This window comes from Ochotona princeps, chromosome 30, assembly GCF_030435755.1.
Source record: "Ochotona princeps isolate mOchPri1 chromosome 30, mOchPri1.hap1, whole genome shotgun sequence".
Lineage (NCBI taxonomy): Eukaryota > Metazoa > Chordata > Mammalia > Lagomorpha > Ochotonidae > Ochotona > Ochotona princeps.
Window position 1 is genome coordinate 14,326,418 of NC_080861.1, and position 18,215 is coordinate 14,344,632.

Genomic DNA, 18,215 nt, shown 5'->3' on the forward strand with positions numbered 1-18,215 from the left:
CAGGCTGCAAAGTGTGGACATTCCAATATGATCGGAAGGTACCTCCTATGTCCCGTTATCACAGTGAGTGAAGGAAAATGGAAGAACATAGGGATAGATGATACGAATGCTGCTCTTGGGTTGTTATAGGGAAAGCTGTGTAAATCAGCCTCCCTGGCTTCCCCGTGAGAGACCTCTTCCCTTTTCTACCCACCGTCTCCCTAGGCACATTTTGGTCTTCACTACTGGACCATTACTTGGAATATTAGCTTCTCAAAATATGACATGCAAGTTCACCAACTCCTTTCACTCCTCTCACTTTAAAATTGAGTCTCCAAATTATTCCTGTAAAAATATCTGATCTTTATGACTCCTGGGGGATTTTTTATTTTAATCTAAAACCTTTAGAAACGGTTCAGTTTTGTGGAAATGATGGGGGAATGTCTGCCCTTCGTAGATTTTGTGTTCAAGGGCAAGTCATACTCTGTACTTGCTAACTTTAATTTTCCAAGGGTTATGAGGCTTTAATTTGATTCTTTATCCAATGTGCATAGAATGTTCACTGAAATTTGCATAATACATTTATTGTACAATCACTCTTCACATTGGCTACCTGCTCCTTCAGATGAACATTACTCTTTTTAAAAAGATGTATTAATATAAAAGCAATTGGAATTTGTAATAAAACAGAATTTGGTACATTCCTGATGGACAAACATATAAGATAGAGAGAAGGAGGACATGTGCTTATTCTAAAATAGATCATGATGTGAAAATAACCAAGATTCTGTATTTCCAAATACTCATTTTTGAAGTATAAACAGAAGGATTGTTACCATTGTGAATATAGCGATTTATTATGCGTAGAAAGGAATGCACGTGTTTAGTTTTTCTCAGAATGAATTCAATACAGGTTAGTTAAATTAGGGGGAGCTAGACTTTACACAGACTATAGAGACAGAAAGATATCTGTCACTATGGCCAGGAGCTTTAAATGTACTTGAATTCATTCAATGTCTAGAGCTAACATATAATTTAGGTAGCCTTATTATTACCCTTACATTTAATTTAGTATTCTGTATTCTGTATCTAAGGACTTTTTTTTTAGCCAGGGGTGGAGCTAGAATTTGAACCCATACTTATACAATGGCAATATCTTTGGCTTTCAACTGCATGAAACAATTTTCTTTCAAAAAAATGTGCTCGAGTGGTCTGGAATGCCTTGGGGATTGTTGGAACACTTTGGATGGAACTTTGAGGGATATTTGTTGAAGTGGCGGGCCGGAGGTTGGATGATCTGACTTTTAAGACTCTCATTCTTTCTGCATTTTAATGAGACTAGGTATGTGCTATCTCGTTTTGAGGAGTAACTTGTTGCAAGTCAAGCATCTAATAGTTTAATATTAATATAAATCTTCTGGCCATTTGACCCAAATGAAGAGCCTGACTCAGTAGCTCTCTGGTGTCTGTGAAATTTTGGGTTTCTAAGAAGCTTTGTGGAAATGGCAGAACTGCAGATCTATACATCCACAAGGCAGAAGACCTATCCAATGATACCATTCTGTTTTCTTCTTGCAGAGCTGCTTTGCAAGTCTTGTAGCCCTTCACCCTCATCAGAACAACTGTACTTAAGTATCATAAACTAAATTGTTCCCATTGCCCCCCTATGATCCTGAAATACCTTTGTTTATGCAATGAGGATACTTCCTAGAAGACATTTTGAGCTCTAAGTCATGGATTTTCAGCTAATTAAGGAACACAGAGAACTGGTAATATTAGTAACATTGAGATTTACAAATTATAGTAGACTTTCCTTGGGGAAAGCACATCTTTAAAAAAAATCATGTTCGAATTATAAGTAAATATGTACTCCTAGTACAAAGGCATGGCTGTTCAGATTCTTGATACCATTTTTGCATCATAGAAAAAAATTTTTTTTCAGAAAGTCCTGATGTTTCCAGAATCCCTCTAAGGTGGAACCAACTTAATGAAAATGAGAGGGAAAATGGCTTTGAATCCCAGAATTTCATGAGACAGGGATTTGAATTTGATTTTACTGTCCTGATACATTTGGTCTCTTCCTCTTAAAATCCTGTATTTGAAACAACTTTGAGTGAAACAGAAAGTTGAACTGTCTTAAGACAATGAAGCTCTAAAACGTGTTGCCTATTTCTGTCTTATTAATTTTACTAAGTCATTCATCCTTATAGAGAATAATCATTTTTGAAACCTAAAAAATTTGGATAAGGCATTCTATAAAGCTTAGGAATCTTTAACAGTTAAGCAGCTGGACTGCAGAAAAATCCTTGATTGACAGGATTATCAAGATCCATATTTATCGATCAGAAAAGGCAGCCATTTTTGCTATTGAGAGAAAAATCAGATAAATCTGTGTTCAAAATATGATATGATTTGGTCACAAGAAAAGAGGAAAATAATGAGCCATTTCTTGTTGGGTAATGGCATCATAATCAAATTCTTTTTCTATTGGTTGAAACTTTCTATTATAAAATTTTCCAACTTTTAAAATTGGGAGGAAATAGCCATTATATATTTTTAGTCAAACAATGGACAATTGGAGAACCATTTAGAAAGCCCTAATTACAAATATTACTCATTTTATGCTATTTGGCAGAACAGATTAAATTTTATTAATCTATAAATCTGTGGCAGTTTCTAATACATAAAATGATAGATGTCCAAGAATTTATTCTAGTTGCTGTCCTAAGTGGGGCCGTCAGGAATCATTGGTAAGTTTTCAAGGAAGTTGAACAAATGCCCCATGGCCTTGGTGAAAAGAAATTTCTCTTTAGTGAAGATTATTTTGTTTGCCTTGGTTTGATTGCTATTCTTGTTGCTTTTTAATATGTATATGTGATACTCTCAATTGCTTATACATATGCTGAAATTCTTTTTAGAGAGTACAATACAATGTTAGAAATGTGTTTAGTATGTCAGGTAAGATGGAGAAGTAATTTGAGGTCCATTCAGATGTAAAAACGCTATGTCTCAGAGTGATAGAGACAGTACAGATGGAAATTTTATTATGATTGTTTTAAATTATATATGGGAGGCTGAGAGAGAGAAAAGACAGGTACACAGAGTCAGAAAAAAGAGCTGCTATCTACTCCTTTATGCCTCAGCTATGCAACAGCTGGGGTTGGGAAAAAGCCAACGCTTGGATCCCAGGAACTCACTCCTTTTTGCAGACATGGCTGGCAAGGACCTAGCTATTGGACCCGTCACTGGCTGAGGGGATATAAGCGTAACGAAAGCTTACGTTCTTTTTAATAATTATGTCCTGTGTGTAGGAATTATTTCCTTTTCCTTTCTAGAATGAGTTACCTAACAAACCTGTCTAGATGACTGCCTTATTTTGTGGCCATGTTTCAAATGTAGAAGGAGGGGACATTTCCCTGATGCAGATGAGTGGGTAGGAATGAGCGCCAACATCATCTTGAACATATTTGTTGAGGCCACTGAGAGTGAACGTGGAAGAAACTACCTAACAGGGTGAAAGTTTGCCCGCCAGTTGATGTTCATACACTGAAGCTGAAGGAGTAATGTGTATCTATACCCACCTGTAAGGCCAGAGCAACCAGAAGCAGGCAAGAATAGAACCAAGAATGAAATCTTAGTTGGCTTGCCTACGCTACTATGAACTGGGGATTGTAGAGCTTAACTAAAGTGTTCAGTTACAGATTACTTCCATCATACTAACTCAATGGATTTATTTTATCAATACCCTGGGTTTGTTCCTACAGTTATCACTACACTCTTAGACCTCTTGCTGTTTTGATGGCATAGTCACATAGGACCAGCAATTCACACAATACATATATTTTATTTGTATCCTTAAACACTGTTTGTTAGCAGGAGGAAACTTTGCTAGATGGTTCATGGAGGTTAATCGGCACATTTACAGTCAAGCCAACTGCTCCTTTAATCTCCTCAATTTTATGATAAAATAATGGCTTGACCAGATGAAGACTTGCACAAACCAGCAAGTTTCTTTAATCTCAGTAAAGGATAGTGATCGCACTAAGCCCATAAATAATGATCCGTATCCTAATCTTGACTTTATTCAGTATAAAAGAAGCCATTTTTTTTTCTTTCAAAAATCAGTTGAACAGGGTGAGGAGAGAAGAGAGTCTGGGGATTTGAATTTGTGTTTAGCTTAATAAGACGTTGTGCAACATAAATGGAATGAGAAAGTGTCCCATTTCCAAATGGCATAGTACTAAGTACTTTCCTTCTTAAATTTGCCTGTCTTCATAATTGTTTTTATTCCACTGGGAGATGCTATGTGGGACCTAATTTCTTCCTCCCCACCCTTCCATCCTCACTTTTGAAATTTGTGAATAAAATGTAGTTAGCTTGCCACCTCCTGGAAGAAATGGTCGCCCTTTTAGGATGCTGGCACTTTATTTCACTCATTTACATAGAAGTGATTCCTTTGTGTATTTTGTGTTTCACTTAATTTCAATTATATAGACAAATTAAAAGAGAAGAGCTACCATAATATATATACAAATTTGAGTACTTCAAAGAGTTTGTAGAGAGGGAATGATAGAAGAATGACATTTTTTTTTGGTACAAATAGTTAACTTTGTTGCAAAAGTATTGAAATCCATATATACATACATATATACATACATTTAGAATGTGAATACTTTCACATCATGGCACATTTTTTTGTGGGAACCTAGCTGAGATTTTCAGCTATGTGGAACAATCATACTTTAAAAGAAGACATACATTAAATCGTTTGAAATTAGTTTCATTATGTGAAAACAGTTGTGAGTATGTGCATTTTGTATAAGCCCACCCATCTTAACCCCATGTGTGTAAGAAGACACATAACAGTATTTAATCTTTTTAGCGACTTTACTAGATCATAAATCTTTTGGCAAAAAATGGCCATGTTAGAGTCATCTTGTTTTCTTTAGAGCATCTAGCACTCTATCTTCCTTGAATATATTAGAAACCTAGTAAATTTAATAAGAGGAATAGGTCAGACTCAACATGGTACAAGAAGCAGACAAATCCTATTCCAAAAGCTAATACTTTGTTTTAGTATTTCTGTTGGTAGAATATCAGATTGTTTGGGCAACTAAGCTGTATATCAGGGAAATATAGTGAAATAACCTGTGTGTCTACCATCTCATGGTGCTGCTACCTAAATTCTTGGTTCTATTTGCAAAGTCTCAGAGGCCACAGCCTTTTGCTCAACAAGTTCATACGCTGTTGGCTTACTATATAAATAGTTGAAACCTGTATTTGTAGGATGTTTAAAGGTGATTTTAGAGGATTTAGAATTTTGCTCAAGATAAGCAACGCTATCTCTGACTTAAGCATTCTAATGAGATTTGTGTTTTGCTTTTATTTTTCACAAATGTCAGTTAGGGCACATGGCTGCTGTATTTGTGCCTCTGCAACACCCTGCTTCCCTCTAATGATGTATCGCAAAAAGCCACTGCAAAAGAAGACGCTGAAGAAATAACCAGGTCTTCTTCGTGGTTTGTTTTCATGAGTAGAAAAGCTGTTGTGCAGCTCTCAGCCCTTCTTTGATCACGTAACACAGGAGACTTGAAAATTCTATAATAAGGGAAGACAGCTAGCAATCACTTAATAGTATAAGGATACACGAGACATCCAGAAGCATGCAGGTAGCACCATTCCAGGCGACACCTGGCAGCCTGTGCCCTTCTTCTTGCTTCACGCAGACCCGCTGTTACCCTCTGACCCCCCAATCTGACCGCTCTGAGCAGAGGCAGCATCCACAGAGAAAGGCTCCACCTAAATGGAAGCGGAAGAAAAGTGACTCTAGGGCGATTCTTAAACATCTTTGCTGGTTACAGTTGAGCAGAATTTCAGTTGCACATATAATTCCCAGCCAAGGAGTTTTGAAATCACATTTGACTCACAGCTGGATGGTCTTTGAAAGAAGTTGGGTGTTACACCAAGCCATCTGTGCTTCAAGTGGGCTTTTGTGTCAGTCATTCTGAAGAGGAAGGATAATACAAATGTTGTGAAATTTAGTGTGCAGTTAGACTCCGAGAGCAAGTGTTCCTGGGGTGATGACAGACACCACTGCAAATCTGGGGCAGGGGTTCTGCTTTTACCTTCCCCCTCCCCAAGTGCGTGCACACACAACAGCACACACACACACCCCAATCCAATCCCAAATTTCAGAAACAAGCGATCCATTTGAGGAGACCACAGTCATGAGGAAACATAAAATCAACTGCTGATACTGAGAGACATTTTGCGAGATCCCAAATGAATTAGAAGAATGTAGAAGAATGCAATGGCACAGAGCTCAAGGAAGAAGGTGGCCTGCAAAAACAAACAAACAAACAAACAAAGGAAAAAAGATTAATAACCCCTGGTAATGTTGTTACTCATAGAATTCTGTAGTTTTTCATATCTGTTTTTTAATATCTCTGTATGAGATAAAGTATAACACATGCATTTTCTATGAAGTCATCATGCTTGTCATGCAACAAGAACTAGAAAGCTTTGAATTAACACACAAGGCTTAAAGCATTCCAGGAAAGCATTGATTATCCCTGCCAATGGAACTAGTGCATTTGGTGAATGACCTAATTATCACAGAGTCGGTTCTTTGTTCACTGCTCCACTTCCTGCTGATTGCAGAACTGCTGGCCCTCTCCTCCTGACAAGGCAAAAAAAAAAAAAAAAAAAAAAGGACAAGGGGTGTGTGGGGTAAACAGTGACATTCAGTTTTAATTCATTTGAACCTGCTGCCAAGCTGAATTCTGTAATTGAGAGAGTGGCTGGGTGGGCTTGGAGCCACTTGGGCTGGAGTTGTGATGGTGAGCATTCTGCAGGGTTTTGTTGAGGGTGTTAGCAGTTACCATAAAACATGATTAGCTGGAACTGAACTAATCTCTCTGCCCTTCCCCTCAACAGATGTAGGTACAGAGGCTCCTGCCCTCAGTCTTGATTATTTATCATTAAGGAAAGCAAATTGAAACCAAATTGAAGTTGCCTTAGTCTTCAGGAAATGCACCATTATTCTTTGGAGGCAACCTTATATTTCATTTTCTTTTCTTCTGATTGTGATGTAGTGTATGCTGTCACGTAGAACTCAGGACTGCAATGTTTATTTCTTGGTGGGGAATATTTTTCAGGGGAGTCTCAACCAGCTTTCCTCTGGAGTTTCGTTTTAATGAACACAAGTGAATTTTAGGAAAATAATTTGGTGAAATACTTCAGACTTGATAGCTCATCCCTTATTTCTAATTGTGTTTGTGAAGTCCTTGCCCCCATTGGCTCTGAGCCATGGTCACAGATGTTTTGTATAAAGGCTTCACTCTTTCTCCTTCCCCAGGCTCTTTAGAAGTTTGCTTTTCTCCAAGCACAGCCTTAATTCCCCCAGTATGCAAAGAAACCTCAGGGTGCGTCCTGCTCTCACAGATCTCTTGTGTTTGGATTGGAGTTCAGCCCTGGAGGCCAGTGTCCTGATGTTGTAATATCCTGATGTACGTGGAGGTGGAAGCTACAGGGAAGAATTCAGAGTGGAAACAAGGGTGAGAGCCCTCTAGCAAGGAAATCCTCTTCTTTACCAAGCCGAACCAGGTCCTTTTGGCATTTGCTTTTATTCTTGGTAGTCCGAAGGTATCAACAAACATTTTTGTCAGTGATTTTCCCACTGACATCTCATAAAGCCTCTTTTAAGAATGCTTTTATCTAAGTCTGACAAGTATTTGTTGAGCCTAGGCTCCATGTTACCATCGTATTCTATAATTATATTCCATAATCTCCCATTCCCTTTTTCCAGAAGTGTTATATAGATTATCCCCTTGCCCTTCTTAAACTTTCATCTCTTGTTTTCTAGCTAATTTTTACTCAACATTTAAAAATGCAAAGTTAAAAATAAGAAGATTAGGCAGTCCATAGATATTGTTGAAGAACTTAAGGAAATAGCCTGGCTTTACACTGGTAGACATGTATGTTGGGGAGATAGACATGCATGTTGGGCACATGTGCTTACATGTGCGTGCACACACAGAGGCATATCGACATAGTAATTTATGCCTTAATGTAAACAGAGACAGCTCTTTTGACCTAATAGCCCTGCCAAACCCATCTCAAGTTTCTTTCTCCACCACCAGTGCTTTGCTGAGAACTGTAAACCCCTCTCTTTAAATTCCTTTTCCTTCTCTTGCTTTCCATCCACTCACACAGGTTTCAATGCCTGCTGCTTGCCTGAAGCAAGTCGGGTTTATACTATTTATGTTCCTAAACACCCTGGTCACTTACACTGTCCTTGCTCACAATGTCATTGAAGGAGGTTTCTCTGGCTTGGGCCCCATCCTGCTCTGGGATGTGAGTCTTGTAAGGAGAAAGGCCTTTTAGTGGCGAAGAAGGGGCAGGAGAAAGGACTCAGTTCTGCCCCGTTGATTAGAAATACGAAAGAAGCTTTGTGGGTTAGGTAGGGAAGAGCTGGTGTGCAGAGGAATAAGCAAGACAAGTTCTGATAGGAGAGGTGTGGCCGCCGTCATCCAGAGCAGTTCCAGTGTTGAGCAGTATTCCCGAGAACGCAGGACTTGGAAGGTGCAATCCAGGATCGGCAGTAGCACTGACACAGTGGGTTTCTTCTTGTTTCTTGGAATAGCTTTATTCCTTGGTTCCACACCCTCTCCTCTTTCCATGGCCTCTTTTCCGTCCCCAATTCCAACTTCAGCTTTGTTGGGTATCTCATTTTCTTACCTGACACTGACATGCAGAAAGTGATCAAGTTGCTTATCTGGGTCCCAATGTTTTCACACTTAATCTGGGTGTATTGTCTATTTCAAGCTCTGTAAATAACATCTTTATTTTGTTGCCCTCTGAACTTGCATTTTTAATTCCATCCCCTTTTCTGATCATCAGTCTGGTATATCCAAATGCCACCTGATATTCTATAATCAGTGCTTTAATCTGTCCCCTCTTTCCTGTTGGATCCTCCTTCAGTCTCCTCATTTCTCAACCAATGGCTTGTGGAAAAAAATACACATGTATAATGCAGTAATCCCTGTGACTTAAATCTTCCTTAACCCATAACCTACTTAACCCATCACCAGATCCTGTGAACTCCATTTCCAAAATGTAACTCAAAACATTCACCTCATGTGCTCCATCCTGTATCCAGCTGCCTTTTCTCTGGACTCTAGCAGTAGCCTATGAGTCGCCTCACTTTGCTGACCACCTCCGTTCACAGTGAACTTAAATAATAATGTGGAGGCTTCTTCAAATGTATTGCTTCTTTAGTTAGTTAGTTAACCCAAAGGCAGGGGCATGAGAGAGAGAGAGAGAGATGGAAAGAGAGAGAATGGGTCTTCTATCTGCTGGTTTGTTCTTTAAATGGCCACAATAGTTGGGGCTGTGCCAAACCAAAGCCAGGACCTTATTACTCCACCCTAGTCTTCCACATGGGTTGCAGGGTCCCAAATGTGTGAGTTGTCTTCCCTTAACTCTGAAATTCAAACTGGAACTGTGATATGAGATGCCTGTGCCAGCTCTATGCTGCAATGTCAGTCCTATCATAGATTTGTTTGTATTATTATTATTTAGTGTCTCAATTCAAATTTCTATTACATAATGGGAGCTAGTATTATTTTTCCATCAGTTTACATTGTTCTTGACACTTGAGAGTGAACATATGAATCTGTGAATGAAGAAGAGAGGTTGGCTAATTTATGAGGTGGGAGGTAATGGCTGTCCAAACTCCATTTGCAAAGTTCAACTCAGAACTCAACCACTCCATTTACTAGATGTGCTAACTGAACGCAGCATTACTTTTTGTTTCCTGTCCGATTTTCAACATCCTATGAATTGTTTTCTTCTTTTTCTTTTAAATATTTTTTAAAGATGTGTGCTATTTATTGAAAGAGAGTGAGAGAGACCTTCTGTCGAGTGATTCATTCCCCAAATGGCTACAATGAACTGAGTTTAGTCAGCAGAAGCCAGGATCTGGGAGCTTCATCTGAACTCCAATGTAGGTGTCAGGGACCATGGCACTTTTGATTATCTTGTGTGTCTGATAGTTTATTGGAAAGAACATTTGCAGACTTGATGTCGGCCTCTGAATATACCATTGGAATTGCTTCTAATGTTAAGACAGCTGTGTGTTACCATAACCGAGCCTCAGTTTTTCCAGTGTGGTGTCAGGGCACATATGGGCATGAAGGCAGCCATACACAAAGCTGTTACTTCACGAGGTGACAATGCATGGCATTCAGCACATGGGCAATAGTGTCCAAATTCTAGTTTTGTGGGGCTGGTGTGTTGGCTCAGCAGGCCTCTACCTGCATGCACTGGCATTTGATATGAGTGCCAGTTCACGTCCTGGTTGCTTCATTTCCCATCCAGTTCTCTGGATAGGGCCTGAGACAGCAGTGAAGGATGGATTAAAACCTTGGGATCTTGTACCCATAAAGGGAGACCAGGAAGAAACCCCTAACTCCTGGCTTTGGATCAGCTCAACTTGGCTGGCCCTTTGTGGAGTGAACCAGTGGATAGAGGGTCTTTTCCTCTATCTCTTGGTCTCTGTAAATCTGTACCAATAAAAATGAGTAAATCTTTGAAACATAAATTTTACTTTTACTTTCCTTTTCCCACTTTTGTACTTCTTGACTTTTTCAAGTTCTTAAAGCTTGTTGTTTCCCTTACTTTTCTTCGTGGGTGATAATAGTCCTATCATCAAAATAGTTTGTGGTAAGATAAGAATGAGCAGTACTCTATAGAACAGACTTCCTTCAGGATTAGAGACGCAAACTTCACAGCTTCCCTGCCCGGCTTTTTAAGAGCGTTTTATGGTACACTGCTGTGTAACAAGTTCATTTTAGAATAACATGCTGTGTGAGAGAAAAAGAAGACGGGGTTTAAGAAGAGAAAATTAAAAAGTTAATTAAAAGATGCAAGTTGGTAATTGAATTCTCATGCACTCTCCTTTGGTTATCTAGTTGGGGGGCACAGTGCATGGTTAGTGGGTTTGTGCCAATGACTGTCCCCAGAAACCACCAGGAGACACCTGTGGGCTTACAGAGCAGATTCTTTCCGACAAGACAAGTTGGAGGACACACAAGGTGGGCTTACTAGGATGCCCACCCAACCTACCCTCATACTCTTGAACCTTTTTTGAAATACTCTTGGCAGTTGGCCTTGCTGTTAGGTTAAACCTTAGGCTAATATTAAGAAGATTAAGGGCATGCAAAATATTCTTTTCTTTAGCTTTGTCTCACTGCCTACTTCTTTGTCACATCTAAATACCAGTCTACTTTTAAAAGTTTATAGAAGCTGGAGTTTAAAAATGCATTTATTCTGATGCAAAATCACACGTGGTTTATGCCTAAGAAGAGTCTCCAAAGAGTTGGATGGAAATGCACAAATATCACTATTTGTACCAAAATAAACTTCATTTTTAAGATTTATGATTCATTTTAATTTGAAAGGGCAGAACTACAGAGAGAGAGAGGAGGGTCACATACACACTGACAAAGAAGAGAGAGAGGGCAAGAGAGAATCTCCCAGTCACTCATTCACTCCCCAAATGAATATAATGGCTGGGGCTGGGCCAGGTAGAAGCCAGGAACCAGGACCTTCTTCAGAGTCTCCCGAGTGATGCTCTACCCTAGTACTTTAGCCATCATCTGCTGCTTTCCCAGCCCATTAGTGGAGAGCTGGACTGGAGATGGTGCAGAGGAGATGGAACACAAACCGGTGCTTCTATGGGATGCCGGAGTTGCAGATACAGACTTAATCTACTATACCACTGCGCCAGTGCTAAACTTATCCTTTATTTAAAGCTTTCACATTTTAAAAATAATATCCCTGTCATATACACACTTCCAAACATGCAATCATAACAATAGGCAACTCGTATGACTCTTTCAGATTGCGCAGCAGTAACAAATAAGTTGGGCATTTGTTTCTTGTTTTAAAAAGAGCTTGAGGGCCCAGCACTGTGGCCTAGCAGCTACAGTCCTAGCTTTGAAGGTGCCAGGATCCCATATGGGCACTGGTTCTAATCCCGGCAACCCCACTTTCCATACAGCTCTCTGCTTGTAGCGTGGGAAAGCAGTTGAGGACAGCCCAAAGCCTTGGGACTCTGCACCTGCATGGGAGACCTGGAAGAACTGCTGGCTGCTGGCTTCGGATTGGCACAGCACCAGCTGTTGTGGTCACCTGGGCAGTGAATCATTGGACGGAAGATATTTCTCTCTGTCTCTCCTCCTATCTCTCTCTCTCTCTCTCTCTCTCTCTCTCTATATATATATATATATATATATATATATAAAACTTTGCAATAAAAATATATAAATCTTTAAAAAGAGCTTGAATATTTATCTCTGCAATCATTCTTAACTGAAGATAAATTAAGAGTCCAAGAAAATTATTTGAGCTTCAAATTGAGAGGCACAAGATGTTGTAAAGGACTGTGATTTTAGTAATCAAATGGAACTGGATTTGGGCCCAGCATGATAACCTAATGGCTAAATCCTCACCTTGCATCTGCTGTGATCCCAGATGGGTACCAGTTCGTGTTCAAGCTGCTCCACTTCTCATCCAGCTCCCTGCTGTGGCCTGGGAAAGCAGTCCAGGATGGCCCAAAGCCTTGGGACGCTGCACGTGCATGGAAGACCTGAAACAAGCTCCTGGTTCCTGGCTTCTGATCAGCTCAGCTCAGGCCATTGTGGCTAATTGGAGAGTGACCCAGTGGATGGAGGATCTTTCTTTCTGCATCTTCCTTTTCTTTGAATATCTGCCTTTCCAATTACAAAAAATAGAATAAATCCAAATGGAACTAGATTTAAAGCCTTGCTTTATTTCAGAATCAGTATTTGCCCAGACAGTTAATGCATATTGATTAAATGTCTATTGTGTATCAGGTTCTGTGATAATTATTAGGTTTTTATTCTGATTTTTATTTATACACATTTCTTAGTTTCTGAGAATTTATTTTAGGGAGACCTTTTTTTTTTTCTACTTTCAAGCAGTTGTTCTGTGGGCTCTTACAGCAAATCCAAGGAAGAAAGAACATAGCTGAACAATGAATACATAGCATGACTATTCACCAGCTTGCTTCAAATTAGGACTCTGGCAATAGGCTTGATTTACAAAGCATCCTCCACTGAAGATAGGCTACTGCTTTGTAGCTGGACATGGGGTGGTTTCTTTCCCAAGGTACCATCAAGTACTAATTTGAGGGCCTTTGTGTTCAGCCAGGGTCATGCATTTGATGAAATGAGCATACGTGTTACCGCAGACCTGTAGTCACTCATAGGATAAAGGCACAATTATCTGTGAGTTCTGTTAACAGGTTTTCTCTTTTCACAGGTTATGGTTTTGTAGATTTTGACAGTCCCGCCGCTGCACAGAAGGCAGTTGCATCTCTCAAGGCAAATGGAGTGCAGGCACAGATGGCCAAGGTAAGATCAATGTTTACATTGTGTATGTGGTCAAATACGTCCTCTTGGTGGTAAGTTGTCTCAGAAGCTGGAACTGCAAGTGTTTGGCTTCAATTTGCCTTTTTAGAGAATATAGACCTCGTGATAGGTTTGGTTTGGAAGAACCTAGCTGATCTTGTATCTTTGTGTGTGTTTACAGATGTGCTCTTCTGTTGTTATAGCTTCATTAGCGACTTCTGAACCCTTGAGATGCTCAGTTGTGTGTGAGACTGGGGATACAGTATCTGCCTGATAAACTCTGTGTTTACACTGTGGCTCATCCCCTCCTGGGCAGAGTTGCTTGTTGAATGGCGGTGTTCTCTGTACCGTGTAGGGAAGTTAGCTAGGGATGGTGTGCGTCGTCCTCTGTATCTCTGGAATCTCACGTTGGTCCTTATACATCGTGTTTTCCTAGATAATTCATTCCTGGGTAGTCTCAATTTTCATTAAGCATTTACTGCTATGTAAAGTAAGTAGTCTGGAATCTTTCTTTCTGAAAGAATAATGCATTTTGCTGGCTAAGACAGGAAATAACATCATTTATACTAACTTTATGTCCTGATTGTGGTAGTAGCTACAATGTCTGCCTAGTTTGAATAACATAGAGCTATAGAAGCAGATTGTACTAATGGCAATTTCTGGATTTTCACATAGTCCTATAATTGTTTAAGAGGTAAATTTTGGGGAAACTATTGTGATTTCTCTGAGATATTTTGCATTCTGGAAATCTGTAACTGTTTTCAAAGTTTAAAAAGTGAAGAGTAACATCACATGTAGATGATTGATAGATATTTGCTTTAAATGATCATTTTTCATTTGTGCTCAAGTGGTCTAAGTACTTTAAAGATCTCCTGTGTTACAGACATTTGGACAGTTAGCCAGCATGTCATGTTGAGTCTGTCTTTCAGCCTGGTTTTCTCCCGGTCGATCTTCCTTTCAGATAAACAAATACATAAAATAGCTGTGATAAAAAGATGGCATAATCAAATTTCAGGTCATGTTGATTCTGTTCTGATTGTTACACCCTGTGATACCATTTTCCAACTTAAACTCAGATCACTAGAGGTGAGATATCTGCTTCCCTGCATCTGCAGTCATCTTCCAACAAACTGATACAGTCCAGAGCTGCTAACCTTTCGCGAGTCATTTTCCATGTAGATTACTTTGGTGGACTCATTGTCCTTTATGACACATTAGCTGTTATTTGATGCGGTACAAATTAGAATTTGAATTCTTTCAGCTGTGTAATGTATTCCTCATCAGAATTATGCCTGGAAGCTTTGGCTTTGGTCACAAACCAAGGTTTATCAAATTAATATCCCTAATTAGTAAGAACATTGAATACATGTCTTAGTGTAAAGGTTACTTGTGAAAGTAGTTAAATGACAGCTTCAATCACAATGTCTCACAGACAGGAAACGAATGAGAAAACATAGTTGTCAGGTTTATGCACAGTAGAGTGCTTTAGCTGAAATAGAAAACAACACCCTCAGAGAGGACATCACGGATTCTTCCTGTGGTTTCTGGGCATTGTGAATCTTAAAGAATCTTTGTTTCCCCCACCTTTCTGTCTTTCTTACAAACAAGCACATGGACACGCACACACACACACACACACACACACACACACACACAACTCCATCACTGGCATCCCACCTCGTCAGAAGACTATCCAAAGTGAAATACTTTAAACAACTCCTACAGTGATTTTTCGCTGCAGTCAGCATTTGGCCCATGACCAAGGTACACAGTCAGGAGATTTCAATGGTAAGGTTGAAGGTAACTTTTCAGTGTTATTCAGAGCTTAGCTTCTCAGTTATGTTATCAGGTAAATAAGTTCTTGTTCCCCTTTGCTCTGCAAGTTTTCATCTGGAGCTTGAGATTCACATCTTCCTACTGGAAAACTTTCAGCAATATAGCACTCTATAATTTAACTACCCAGAAGCAAATAAATAGCCTCCGTTTGGCAAAGAAATGAAACAAGAGCAACCACCTGTATTAGCAGATTTCTCACTGAGCTATTGGATTCCACGGCATTTTTCCCTTTGTCCTGGTGATAACTATTATTTATTATCATATAAATCTGCAGTCTGCAGGGTATGTGAAACCCTGCACTGTATTTTTTTTTTTTTTTGCTATTTAAGTGTCCGCTGAATCTCCTTTGTGCATCCTTGCTGTTGTCAATATCCTACTTAAAATGTGACAACTAAGGTGTCACATTTTAAAGACCCCAGGATTTCAAAATAACATGCTACCAAAAAAGAAAAAAAAATCTAAGTTCCCAGCGCCAATGTGCGGATAATCTGAAAGTCCCTGTATAAATGCCATTATTAAACTAACTAATCTAAATGTATACATAAGAAAAATTTTAGCTGGAAGTGATCATTGACTAATAGCTGATAAATATTGATATGCACTAACATTTTCTGTGCACTTGCATTTCAGACAAAAAGGCATTTTTTTAAGATCAAAGGATACACCTATATAAGCTGAGCAGGTTTAGAATATTCCAGTAATGCAGTATGCTTGAAAACATGGGTTTGGAGGACTATCAACTTGGCTTGAATCCTATACCACTGTGCTGAGTGACCTTGCCGAGGTTATCTGAATATCTCTGAGTGTGTCCAACAATGACACAGTACTTTGTCTATAGGAGTTCTATGAGGCTGACACAAAATACGCAAGTAATTTTTAAAAATACTTAAGTTAGTAATAACAGTTTAGTAAACGTGAATTGCTTAAACACTTGATATTTTTACTTTGAATTTAATTTGCTCTTAAGCCTCCAATAATTCAAATATATACTTTCGGTCTTGTGTTATTGCTAAGTATTTTCATAAAAGATATAATAAATAGCTTCTGTCGTCCAGACTTCTCTTGGCTACTTTATGCCAGACCTGGTACCAGGGAAGAAGAATACAATGAAAGAAAATCTCTTTCGTATTCTGAATTTTAAACATTTATTTTAACTTCCAGAATGCTATCGCTGTAGACTAAGAGATTTGGCTATCATGTATGAGCCAACCTAATGCACATGAAAGAAGGCTATTGACAAATGAATCCGTGTCTTCATAAACATAATATGACTGGAGTCAAGAAATTCTCACCAACATTAGCTACCTCACAGATGTTTCCTATGGGTGTTTCCTACAGGTGTACCACACAGGTGTTTCTTGCATTCCTGGAGGGACATGGACAGGCAGTAAGGAGCAAAGGCTTTGGAGCGCCATTGAAGGTCAATGCTCCATTGCCATCCTTTGATTCTGGCATTCATCCCACAATTAATATGATGTCTTCCAATATTGCAGCTTTCGTTTCTACAAGGAGCATTAGGGCTGATTTTGTCTTTTTAAATTTTTTTTCCCAGAAAACCATCTCAGCTACTTTTGTTAACACATCAAAGGTGAAATTGGCTTATGTGGTTCATTTCGTAGCTGTGAGAGAGTCTGGGTGATGAATAGCTTAGCTTCTCTGTGTTTGCTGTCAAGAAAAAGGATAAAGTTTATCCCTTTAGTTGTCCAACATTCACGACACCATTATGCCCACACATATGTGAAAGGTGGAAGATTTATGTGTTCTGAAAGGACGCCAGAGTACGTCCACACATCTATTTTGGTGGTATGCAGTAGTTCCTTTCCCAAGACAGCCCATCACAAAGTCTTACCCAGTTATCACAACTGTTGGTGCCATCATCTCAAAAAGGTCAGTGGTTGCTCTTCAGAGTGCAGCGACTCATGACGTGGAACCCCCATGATAAAAAACCAAAACAGAAGCATGATCATCTGTGCAGCTAGAGGAAAATACCTCTTATGAAACTGGATGATAAGGATGAACCACTGATATATAGTCCGTATCAAATCATGCCAGTAGGCATAGAATCCTTGCTTTGTCACGTGCATTGAGTTTCTTGATTGCTTAGTCACATTACTCTGGATTTTGCAATCCAGGGGCTCTACTTACCTATTATTTCCGATGGCCACATGGAGTCTCTGTGGCAGAGATACTCAGATCTGGACGTTGACTTTTTTGCTGCATGTAAGTTTGGAAACTGCGGAAAGGCTTTAGCTATTAAACCATCACCAATTACTAGCAGATGAGCCTTACATTATTTCAAGACTCACAGTTCTCCTTTTTTTGCTGTCAATTCTAAAGGGCTGTAGAGAGATACTCATTCTTCTTGGAATCTAAGTAAGGATTCCTGAGGTCTACCACTCAAGTTCTCAGAGGTGATTCACTGCTCTGTGAAATGTGTTGAATAAATCAAAATTAAGCCATCACTAAAAGGACCACTGTCCCAGAGAATGTCAGATAGGGGTAACAGAAAAGCTTATCATTGCATAGAACTGAATTAGAACCAGGGCATAAGACCCATAAATCAGGGACCTTGATAAGAAGTTATCTAAGGGGGAGAAAAGCAAATGGAGTTGATTTTTCACTTGCCACAGAAAGAGATGGAGTCAAAAATCAATGAATAAAAGGAAGCAGATAAATGTGTGTTTGCATTTGTGCACAATTAATTTACAAAATACAATATATCACTGGGGACCTACCAGCCATATTTAAGAATTTTAATTATGGCAGGACTTACTTTATAGAATATACTTGATTCTTTCTTAACAAAAGCATAAACATTAGCCTCATGATGTAATTTGTCAACTGAAGCTACCTAGTCAAAGTGATAGGACTTGTATTTTACCACTTCTACGAAGAGCAAAATAAGCAAGCTATTTGATGTCCATGACCAACAGAGTACTAAAATGAAGTACAGCTTTTAGTGAA

At 39.2% G+C, this 18,215-nt stretch overlaps 1 protein-coding gene across 9 annotated transcripts in view; it reads left to right on the forward strand.

The window, feature by feature from the left end:
* Positions 1 to 18,215, forward strand: part of RBMS3 (RNA binding motif single stranded interacting protein 3) — a 1,058,437-nt gene that overhangs the window by 739,409 nt on the left and 300,813 nt on the right. For all 9 annotated transcript variants that reach the window (XM_058657125.1, XM_058657126.1, XM_058657127.1 and 6 more), the window contains one exon: positions 13,327 to 13,418. In XM_058657125.1, the coding sequence (XP_058513108.1) occupies positions 13,327 to 13,418 (92 nt within the window). The remainder of the gene's footprint in view (positions 1 to 13,326; positions 13,419 to 18,215) is intronic.